The 12,788-nt window shown below is 35.5% G+C and overlaps 1 protein-coding gene across 1 annotated transcript in view; it reads left to right on the forward strand.

Annotated features, from left to right (window-relative positions):
* Positions 1–589: 589 nt before the first annotated feature.
* Positions 590–12,788, forward strand: part of LOC150101485 (cytochrome P450 2J2-like) — a 31,454-nt gene continuing 19,255 nt past the window's right edge. The window contains exons 1-3 of the mRNA XM_090400805.1: positions 590–720; positions 3,245–3,361; positions 12,296–12,423. Of these exons, the coding sequence (XP_090256931.1) occupies positions 671–720; positions 3,245–3,361; positions 12,296–12,423 (295 nt within the window). The 5' untranslated portion in view covers positions 590–670. The remainder of the gene's footprint in view (positions 721–3,244; positions 3,362–12,295; positions 12,424–12,788) is intronic.

Here is a 12,788-nt window from a genome sequence, read left to right on the forward strand (position 1 = left end):
ACTAGTTCAGCAGACAATGGTCTGCTGAAGTCACCATCATCATACACACACGCTTACAAAACACACACGCATCACATCAACTGATGTGATGTAGGTTTTTTGTAACCTTTAAATTGTGCGGATATGATATTAAAAATAAAAAATAAAAAACAATTAATTCTGTGTTGTCAATCCCACATCATAAATTGTTGAATATAGTGTTTTAAATACAGTACACAAGAATATCCAGAATTGCTGGAAACTTTTTAAAATTTCGCAGTAGTTTTGTACACTCTACTTTGCGATCATTCGTTATTCTTATCACCTGTGATGGTTCATCGCTATGGTAACGAAGAAGTTATTTGTTTTCTAAATTACGTATTTTTATAATATTTACTAAATAGTTACTGATAAGTGAATATAGTACTCATTACAGAACTCCAATGACAAGTTTCCGTAGTTAATAAATACTCTGATGGGCATCTAGGAAGCCTGTAGTGTCATTGTTACTATGGTGTCACTCGTTATCACAATCTATAAATGTTTCATTTCTTGAAGATAACATTATTACCAAACAATAATTTTTCTCTTAAAATCGCCTAATTTTCTAGCAAAATTCAATTTAATAAAACAGTAAATGAAGGAGTATCTAGAAACTGAATATATTTAACAACTGCCGTGGTCAGCACATATGTGGGACTCCCTTGGGTGTCGCATTGCATACCGACAGGTACCGTCTTGGTGAGCTAAACTCTTATTTGGTGGAAGAATGTGATTTGTTGCCATAGAATCTTATAGATAACCTTATATAATGCATGGTCCTCAGCTGTCATACCTGTTTAGCCATTACAGGGGATCACGCGCTATACGCATATTTTTGAGAATATTGTGTTGCCTTCTGTAACTTTTTGGTATGTCTTATACATCTTTATTTAATATGTTTTATATCTGTTCCAAGTTTCTCGTTGTCTCTTCATTTCATTATTATTGTACGTCACACGATATTTTGTCTTTGTCTTTTGTCTTAATCGCAAACTGCAAGAGTCACACCACATTTTCAATGTTAATTTTATCGAGCTAGTATCAATATCTTTCAATGACTGACAGAAATATGATGTATAAAGTAGGATTATTTTTATAATATTTAACACCAATGATAGTATAGCCTCACACAAGCGGTGTAATATGAATGCTGAACGTCCGTTTGATGTATTACGAAATTAGCAATACATCTCCCCCCCATCCCTACATGGAGAGTGCAGTGCCTTCATGATCCACTTGCTGATTACTTTTGTTTAAAAGAGTATGCTAGCTAGAGGATTAGTCTGGGTGAATGGAGATCTGATTATCATACAGTCAATTGAGTTGTTCGTATTGTTTGTAACGTCCGCTACTGTGTGTGTTTTCTTCTGGTTAGTTTTACTGCATTTTTGCAAGAAAATATCTGCTACTCCCTTATCAGACACTGTCAAAGTTATACATTGTTCAAGGAGGACTGGATTTTTTTTTTTTTTTTTTGACAGAAGTGATTGTGAATCTTTTTCTGCCACTTTGAATCTCCTTGCTATTTACATTTTCTGATGTCACCAATAATGAAAAGCTGTAGATCAAAATTTCAACATTTTGTTGCTTACATTTGCTGTATGATTCCCCAATTGCTGATAACCACTTGATCAATCATCTCTAAAGTTTTTTTTTTTTTTTTCCTGCAATGAAATTATCAAAAAAGTAAATCTTCCTCACGTCCATCTTCCTCACGGAGACTTCAATGTTATAACTGAACTTGTTTTCGTCTCTAATTCCAATGAATTTGACAAGCTTAGAGAAATGTCAAAGTAATGGCTGTTAGCAAACACACAACACATATATATATATATTCTCCTTATATCCGCCATAATACCAGATAATCCTGATCATTCTCCTAGTTCGAAAAGATATGAGTTCGAATTAGGCCTATGACGCAGTGAGCAATTTTTAACAGATGAAATATAGGTAAGAGACTCTCATACTGAAATAACAAGATCTTTCTCTCCCAAAACAGGCAAACTGGCCAGAACAATGTACGCAGTTAATAGACATAATACATTAGCTTTAGTTACTTCGATCGTAATTCAAACCAACCATCCGCTCAACACTCTGGACCTGTTCTTTTAACCAGCTCCCCCCCCCCAAAAAAAAAGTTATGTATTTCAATAGAGAATTAAGACAGCATTGATCAAAATTAAACCAACTGTTAGCAACATAATAGAATTGACTACAATGAAAGTAACTAAACTTTCTCCTTCCAAGAAATTTCTTCGATTCCCAAAGAAAATGAAAGTTAATATCCATCACGGTTTCAACATCACTTCAGTTTTTTTAAATTTGGGAGGAGAACTCAAGTTGTTTTTGCCAAACACGGAAAATGTCATTACTTATGTACTTATCTATAAGGACAGGAGTGACGTCAAAAGTGTGGGACATCTTAGGACAAGAAGACTATACGAGCGTGTTTAATCTACGAGGAACTTCCATTAAAATTATCTCACGCAATGCTTGTAGATCATGAAAAACAGCATTCATTATAGAATTATGAATCTTGGACAGGTTTCACTTGCCTTTGAAAAATCTCCAGGAAAAGAGAGACACAAAACGTTACGATGAAACTTGCTTCTGTAAGTGTATAAGTTTTGGTTATCTGCCAATTCTATGTCTCAGCCAGCTGCATAATTTCTCTTTCTTAGATATTATTTTTATTATTATTTATATATTATTTATTATTGTCTTGGCCAGCTGCATAATTTCTCTTTTTTAGGTATTATTTGTGAATGGGTGGAAGGCGTTGCCAGAGGTGGTTGTGAATGCTTCGTCTGTAAATGAATTTAAGGAGAAGTATGATAAGTATTGTGTGAATAATGGTTAGTGTGTCAATGTAGGGTCTCCTGCTATGAGTCTTTTGACTCCACGGAGACACCTTTATAATAATAATAATAATAATAATAATAATAATAATAATAATAATAATAATAATAATATTTCAACCCATTTTTAATTTATATATTAATTATACTTCTTCGCTAGAGGGCAGGCTGTAACAATGCATAAGCAGTATACAGTAAACTGGTTTCGTCGCTATTAGTTTCTTACAGTAATCACGGTTTCGTACTTGACAAATGACGATGTCACTTCAATACTTCGATTTTATTACTGCAACACCTTTTGAAATGCTGATTGTAACATCATTGATAGTTTTAACGATTTTTTATTACTTTCGTTTATCGCGTAGGAGAAATTTGCCACCCGGTCCAATTGGATTACCCATTTTGGGATACATGCCATTTCTTCGAAAGAACGAATATTTGCAATTGATGACGCTTGCTGAGAAATATGGCAAGGTATTCAGGTAAATCAATAATTAAAGATTACTTAATATTTCAAGGATTATTTTGTAAACAGTTAGGTGAAATTAGATTCTTGCCTTTTTCTTTCTGCCTTTGTGGTTCAGTTTAAGAGCTTTTATTTTAATTTCTTTTTACATTTAAAAACTTTTTTTTTTTTATAATGATGACGATTTCAATAAATCGATTTCATCAATTTTTGATTCACTTATTATCCAGTGTATCAATCTTTTAGATTCATCTAAATTTTTGTTACGCGCGAATCACTGACTCAAATTTTGTACACCATAAAAATATAACTAAGCTTTTTTTTTTTTTTTTTTAACTTTTGCAATACCGACTCCTACCTTATTTTAATGGAATAAGCAGGCATACCCACACAACTCTTTAATCACATAACATCTTGTAATTTTTATTGAAATAATTCTTCGGCTTTCGAATTTGTTAAATATTTTTTTTTTATATAGTATGTATATTGCTTGAAAAGAAGTTAACGGACACCCTAGTGTGAGGAACAAACAGCCATGTCGCCCACCTTAATAAGATGTAGGACCACCTTTCACTGCGATGACTGCCCCAACCCTATGTGGCATACTTTCCACATCTTATACACCTTCCAATAACAATCAATGGGAATTTTGGACCATTTATCCTGCACATGTAATAAGTCATGGACTGTTGTAGGGCGACCTGACCCGACTATTCAGTTCATCCCACAGATGTTCAATAGGGTTGAGATCAGGGGTCTTTGTAGGCCAGTCAAGTGTGATGACGTCATGCTGCAAACCACGCAGTTAGAACAGCCGAAAAATAACATAATTTTGTATTTTGATGGAAGTGAGTTATTTGGTTATCCTATCGTTTTAGACGGGATTTTTTTTGCATAATTTGTGGCAATTCAAGCAAGTTTGAACATGCTTGTCTATGACCCATTAAACGACATGTTGATTTAGGATGCGACAGGATTCAACTTGTTAACCCATCCATTTCTTACCACAGTTTTCTTCGCTGTCTTGATGGGAAGTTGCAAGTTGTGTGTCCTAAGCTCATGAAGTGCTCCGCTTTTTTTTTTTTTTCTGTTTAAAAAATGCACCATAGACTTGTTTATGTTAGATCAGTGTTTCTCATACCTTTTGAAATTGTGGAACCCCATAAGATGTTTACTTTATCGACACCCATATGAGAGTTTTCACAAATTATTATTATTTGTATTGCACTAAATGTTGTGATCCATTTGCTGTACACAATAAAAATATATTGAAAAGTACATATGACAGTGAACAGTTATGTGCAAAATATTTTAATCAAGAGAACATGGGTACATAATATTACGAATAATAAAGTAGTATAACTGTTCTAGAGATAAGTTAGTTTAATAAAAAATGTCCACTTTTTAAATGGACAAATCTTAGTGAGAAATATGAGCTTGCGTCTAACGACATAAATTATCAGAATTTGGTATAATGTTTGTTAAAGACAGTCTTAAAATAGGCGTCAAATTATTAACAAAACAGCGAAATTTTAATAATTTCGCTGTTTTGTTAAGGTTTCAGACTTGAGAATCCAATTTCACATATTATTATTACTTGACAACTCCAGGGAGTCCAATGACTCATCGAGGGAGGGCCAGGGGCAAATGCTGGTCTTGAAATTCACGCTTGCTCTTGTTATCATTCAGGGAGAGGTGCGATTGAAGTCTGATTAGCGGAATAATGAATTACTGACCACTAAAATTATATATTTAGAAATTTATGTACATTTAATCCTACAAATACAACATTTATTTTACAAATGATATTCTATCTTTATCAATTTAGCTACTTGAATACAAATTCTACCCTACGGTTCTTCTTTATGAACTGGTCAATAAGATCGTCATAAAAAGTTGGTTGTAACTTAATTTTCCCAAGCAACATGCACACTTGTAAAAGCTGGCTGAAGCTCACTGGCTAGAGCTACTTTGACTGCGTATGGCCCGTATTTAAGCAACAGGGTGAAATGACGTGGAGAGAGCAGAAATGGCTATGCACGAGCATGAAATCACGGTGCTGAAGCAAGGACCTGGAAGTTCCCACAACCGAGCAAGCCAAGGTAGCTTTGACTAGACGAGCAAGCATCGGCCTTCGATACACAGCGCAAAGCTCAATTATTACCGCGCAAGCATAAGACGTCTTCTGTCTACAAAAATAAAAGCCTAAATGGAATGCTTATAAATCCATGCATTTATTAACAAATTAATATTACTTCTTTCTCAAGTAATGAACTTGCGCAGCAAGCATAGCAAATTCGCCCCTGGGGAGGGCATCTACTCTATAACTCTATCTCCATCACTCACAATCCACCAACTACGCCAACGCCATCTACCGCCCACCACTAGTATTTTCACAGACAGTCACAAACATCCAAGCTCACGGCGGGATTCGAACTCGTAGCCTTTTGGCAGGAGAGCGGATACGCTAACTACTCGGCCAGCCAGGTCGGCAAGCGTTATTGCAACGGAGGAGAATCATAAGTGCTGTTTCACTTAAAGGTCTAAGAAAATTTCACACATTAAGCAATAAATTGTTCTTCAAATTTTTTAATTGCTATGTCTGAGGAAAAATCTACCAACATATCTTCTTCATGTATAGAGCATTTGTTTTACTGCCGAAATTGAATGGATCCAAAACCCATGATACTTGTAGGGAATACAGCAAACCTTACGAGGTTTTGCGAAACTTTAAAGTTGCGCGGCGCACAGTTTAAGACAGTATTTCTTAATCGCCGGGCCTCGGCCCGGTACCGGGTTCTGGCATCAATTAGACCGGGCCCCGAGTTCTCCTGGAATTTGTCATTTTAGTTTTCTAAGCATTTTTCATGAATAAATATTTTATAGTGGAAATATTCTGAGGAGAATAATATTCGTGAATGTGTCGAAAAGTTCAGACCCAGAATGCCTAAATAAATCTGCGTAGCAGATTTATTCAGTGACCAAGCCGCGTATTTTTAAACATGGAAGTATTCATGAATTACCGTTAATTTTCACACATCGAAATCTTTCAACATTCGGGAAAAGGAATACCGCTGTTTATGACCAGTCATAAAAATTGCCTGCAAGCCAATTACAATAATGGGCGTATCCTCTGTTCTCAAAACTGAACGAAATAACATCTGTGTTGCAAATGTTAGTGATCAATCAGCAAGGAAGTATAAAGAAAATTTTTCCACTGAAATTGAAGATTAAGGTAGTCTGTATCCGGTTCTCAAATCTAATAATACTGAATACTTTCTTCGCAAGTTCGTATTGTAGGGTGAAAGTGCTTGTTTAGAAACCATATGCCTTGATTTTTTAAAAGTAATAGGTCTACAGATTTAAATTTTAATATGAATAAGTGACAAGGAACTTTGTTTAATTTTGGTGTTAAGAAATCTCATATTGAAGGTGTTTGTGACGCAACAAATAGTGATTCATCCACCTCAAGCCTACAGAGAGATCTCCATGGCGAGTTAAAATGCATAAATATTTTTCTCACTACCGTTTTTTTTTTTAAAACCAACATTATTAAAATAAATTTAATAATACAATAATCAATTTTACACTGAATAATATGATAACTTTTTGGTGATCAGAATGGGATCATAATCAATGAAAATCAGCACAAATTAATTTAATGAGGTTGGCCTGAGGAAACTACAATATACTACAAGATTTCATTAGTCCAGTGATTGATACCTAATTTAAATGTAATTTTATATTTGTCAACATGCCACATCGTATACATAAGTGTACTAATACTTTTTATGATTATTTAAATTAAGGGGATATTAAATCCCACATTGCTTTAAAACCGAATAAGAAACTCAAAGATTGGAATCAGAGAGTTTCATGCCGAATATAGTAAACTATATAATGAAGCCTATTGGCTCTTTATATTTAAGTAACTTAATGGTTGCACCTTTCTGACAACTCGTATAGCAGAGTATATAAGTTCTTTTCGTTATACCCTTTGGTATTTATTTGGTCTAGCTACTCACTGATGAAGCCTCAATAAAGGCTGAAACCAGTCTGGGTAGTGACCTCCCACCATAATGTAATAATAGCATACATTTCATAGGAAATGTGTTTTTACATTATGGAAAATACCAAGAATAGCTATCAGAACTTTACCACCTTTGCTGCGAGTTGCCCGAGATTGTACTACGTACTAGGCCTACTTGCATTAGCTCACGCTAGTAATCGCCGATGCTTTTATAGTTTACTATATTCGGCATGAAACTCTCTGATTCCAATCTTTGAGTTTCATATTCGGTTTTAAAACAATGTGGGATTTAATATCCCGTTAATTTAAATAATGTTTATATCGCCGAAATGAAGCCTATTGGCTCTTTATATTTAAGTAACTCTTTATGATTAATTATTAATTAATTAATTAGTAATTAATTATCGATCAATTGATTAATTATTGAGTAAGTATTAATAATCAGTACTTATTATTAATTAATTAATTATTAATAAGTATTAATAATTAATACTTATGTTGGTTTAATATATGAACTTTAAAAAAAATTGGAAAGGTATTTACGAGTAAATTTGTTGGGACTGGGTCCTCGTCTTATAAAAAAAAGAATTTACCGGGCCGCCGTCTCACAAAGGTTGAAAACCACTGGTTTAAGAAACAGTAGATTAGAGTGAGTGACACATTTAAAACATTAGGGAAAACTTTTAGATCAGGCGTAGATAACGGTGTAAATATCTGTACATATCAGTATAAGTAGTATGTAGAAAAAAAAATTTTTTTTCAATTTTTTTAGATCCAAAGCGAACTGTTAAGAACTTGCTCCCAGTATGTAATCGATGTTTCGAAAACTTAAGTAAACCTGCAGACTTAGAAGATGAAAAAATGAAAAAGAAACACCTTGGGATGTAGTCTTTGAGCCAGTATATTCTTCTAATATCAATTAACCAGATGGATGAATAAATGGATTCATCTACGTTATTCTAAAAGAATTAAAAGAGTAGAGCAAAAAATTGAAAATATAGGTTAAAGTAGAAAAAAAATTATAAGCATGTCAAATTGCAGTGCACTTGCTGTTTGCTGACCCTAGCGATATGAAATTACATTGTTCACAAAGCTAAGTCACTGGCATACTAGTAAAAAAATGCATTTTTTATGTTTTATTATACTTTTACATTAATGTTGGCGATATAAAAAACTCTTAACATGTAGTTTGCTTACTTTACACCACTCAGGATCCTAAAATTGTCTTGATAACGGATGTACTAAATACGTTGAACAAAATGCGGTTTTGTTTATTTTCGTTGTCTAGGAGGGGGAGGATGAAGAGATGAAAACAAGAGAAGTAGACCAATGTTGCTTTATAGCAACCCATCAAGTGTATCAAATATATATTAAATTTTTATTTCATCCTCCACATAACTTTTTTTTTGGGCTTGAAAGTGAGCGAGTTTAAATTTTTCCCAAACTTTGAGGTAATTTTTTTTCATAAAAGAAAGGCTTCATAGTAATCAATACATAAAAAGCACTGAAATCAGACGTATCGTTATTTAATCGAAGGCCTACAGGGTAGAGTACAAAATGCGAAAAACGTAATCAGAAAACACTTAAAACACGTGGCCACCATCTTTAAAAGAATTCATTTGTTTGAAAATGCCTGTAAGAAATCATAGACAGTTTGGAAATAAGGTGCGAAAATTCTCTGAAATTATGCAAATTAGTCGAGTAAAAATGGCCGCCATAATGTAACAGGATTCTAAGAAAAATCTAAAAAATAGTTTCTTTCATTTGAAGGATAATGTAACAAAATAAATCTCTATTCGCTTCATAAAAAGAAAGGTTCAATTCTGAAACGGTAGTTTATTTATCGTGTCTGGATTTGAAACAGTGATTTGTATGTTCAGTAGTTTATTGATTACGATCTTATTATTATGTAACACATCCAAGGATCCTTACCCTTTCCCTTGTTTAATCCTCCAACTATGACACTACTACTACCATCAACACACACACACACACACACACACACACACACACACACACACACACACACACACACACACACACACACACACACACACACACACACACACACACACACACACACACACACACACACACACACACAGTGCCATCAACCACCCACCACCTGATTTACCTGTACACAGGATGAAAATTCCCAGTTTTTCGGAAGGAAAAACCTTGCCTACTTCCGCCTGAGATCGGCTAATTCATTTTAGAATGTTATTCTAAAACTGTAGAAGCGTCAATTAATAAGCATTAAGATAATGTTTTAACAACACTATTTAGTGGCACAGGTCAAAAGTATTTTGTGTTCTTCCATTGCATTATGGTAAAGGCAGCATAATTTCTTTGATCACAGTCGATCGGTTTTGATATTTCATATTATAGTGATATTATTATGCTTAATTTGTAGTGAAGACAGAATGATTATCTCGTTTTTGCGTATCTTCAGATAGTTTCATGTAAAAACTTGTGTAGTTTTATTCTTATATGCGAGAACTTCTTTTAGTCGTATAACACTGCTTGGAAAGAAGTCAACGAACACCATAGTGTGAGGTACAAACAACCATGACTGCAGAAATCCTATGGGCTTATTTTCCTCAAGTGTACGATAGTAATCAATGGGAATTTTGGATCATTCTTCTGTAGGCATGTAAGGAGGTCCTGGGCTGTTGTGGGGTGGACTTTCCTTAACTGAACCCGATGCTCCAGTTCATTACACAGTAGGGTTGATATCAGGTCACTGCGGAGGCCAGTCAAGTGTGCTGACGTTCATGTCCACAATCCACGCAGTTACAACAGCAGCCTTAGGACGTGGTGCATTTGCTTGCTGAAAGAGACAATGGTCAGTTGCGCAGAAACGCCACAAAGTAGTAAGCGTGGCATGGTCCAGAATGTTCAGATATCTCTCGGAGGTCAATGTTCGCGGCACCACAGAGGCCCGAGGCCAAACCAGGAAAAAGAAGACTACCATCACAATGTTACTTCCGAATTTCATAGTTGAGATTATGCACTTTGGTAAGAGTGTGAGGTGATGATCACCGGTCATCACCTCACCCGTCCATCTGCTCGGTAGAGGGTGCAGTGTCATTCGTCGCTCCATAACACAGCTTTCCAAGCTTCTAGGTCCCATTGTACATGCTCTTTGAACCATTGAAGATGACTCTGCATGTTGGTTCGAATAATAGGGGTCTTGCATATTTCTGCCATGGAATCTCGTGTTGTGAGTCTGTTCTGAATGGGTTTGTGCAGATTCGTGTTCCTGTAGATGCCTGAAACTCCGCATTCGACGTGCCGGCCAACTAATGTTTTTTTTTTTAATTTTTCTATTATTGCTCTAGCGCCAATATCCCGTCCCTGTAGTGGTTCACAGTAAAATCTGCAAAATACCCCTCTACAGTTGCAATCACCTCTTGATTCGAAGAAAAACGCTGAGCAGCGAGGAAGAGTTTTAGTTTTGGGAAGAGACAAAACTCAGAGGGAGCCAAATCTGGGGGAATAGGGTGGTGTTCCAACAATTCATAGTGCACATCCCTTAATTTTCCCATTACCAAAACACTTTTGTGGGCAGGTGCATTGTCCTGATGAAGGACGGGTCTTTTTCTCACGAATGTTTTCGTCTAATCTGGTTGAAAGATCGGAATAATATTCCCCGGTTATTGTTTTACCCTTTTCAAGATATTTAATAAACAAAATGCCTTTAGCATCCCAAAACGCAGATGCCATGACCTTTCCTGCTGATGGAACCGACTTTGTCTTCTTTGGCGCTGAACAACCGGCTTCTGTCCACTGTTTTGACTTCTGTTTGGATTCTGGTGTGTAATGGTGAATCCATGTCTCATCTATAGTAATAACTCGACGCACAAAATCAGTTTTATTCTTGTTAAAACGCTTCAAGCGCTGTTCAGAGATTTTCATGCGAGTGCGTTTTTGATCTGCTGTGAGCAAGCACGGCATCCATCTTGCACAAAGCTTTTTCATATGCAATTCTTCATGCAAAATATATCCTACACGTTCTTTTGAAATGCCTATAGTCTTAGAAATTTCACGCACCTTGACTCGCCGGTCATCCAATACCATATCGTGCATTTGATCAATGATTTCTGGTGTTGTTACACTTTTTGGATGTCCTTCACATGGATCATCTTCAAGGCTAGTACGACCACGTTTAAACTCGGCAGCCTTTTTTTTAATCGTCGAAGACGAAGGACAAGAGTGCCCATAAACTTTTATGAACTTCGAATGAATTGCTTTTGGCGTTAAACCTTCTTTTACAGACTTTTATAACCGCACGATACTCAATTTTATCCATTTCAAGGGATACAAGACAACACTTTTGCTTCAGACAGTTGTATTAAACAAATTACTCGATAGAATGACTTGCAGTTTCGCATGACAGATGTACGAACTTAGAAAAAAAAAATCTCTTGCCGATGGTGTTGCCATCTATGGTCGAGGCCGAGATATTTTCAGATCACCCTCGTATATTGGAGTCTACAAAGTGCTGATTGAATTCATTTGCTATAATAATAATAATAATAATAATAATAATAATAATAATAATAATAATAATAATAATAATAATGAAGATCGGATACCCGAAGAGACTTGAAAAAGTTCACTTATGGTATATAGAGAGGTTTCAGATTATTTAACTCTTAGTCCACCAAAGGTACTAATGTTAATAGAGTAACAGCTTTTCGTATGTGGTACTCACATAAAAAATAATAAAAATAATTCCGGGCGTGTAGCATGAAGATAAATTGATTTTTTTTCTGATAGAAATGATTATTGACTTAATTCAACATTACATTCTTGAAGACCATAGAATTTAAATTGTCTGATGGAATGGATAGTTAAATCTGAATTCAAGATATTGCTAAACACAATCCCCTTGTGTAATTATTTTTGTTATTTCAGCTTGAACATTGGGAGTCGTTATGTTGTAGTGCTAGGAGACTTCGCCAGCTTCAAAGAAGCCTATTCAAAATCAGCATTATTGGATAGACCGCAGCCATCTCCAGTTCATCCACTTCCAGGAAGGAAAAGTAAGTTAAAGCAGCTATTTGGAAATTTAATGATGTTTATTACTTTAAAAATTCTCTCATCAGAAAAGTGCACTTCGAATAAATATCACAGCGAAGACTTGCTTTCACACACACACACACACACACACACACACACACACACACACACACACACACACACACACACACACACACACACACACACACACACACACACACACACACACACACGCACGCACGCACGCACGCACGCACGCACGCACGCGCACACACACACACACACACACACACACACACACACACACACACACACACACACACACACACACACACACACACACACACACACACACACACACACACACACACACACACACACACACACA

The sequence above is a fragment of the Typopeltis vanoorti genome, chromosome 11, assembly GCF_054136105.1.
Source record: "Typopeltis vanoorti isolate ZY-2024b chromosome 11, IOZ_Tvanoo_1.0, whole genome shotgun sequence".
NCBI lineage: Eukaryota > Metazoa > Arthropoda > Arachnida > Uropygi > Thelyphonidae > Typopeltis > Typopeltis vanoorti.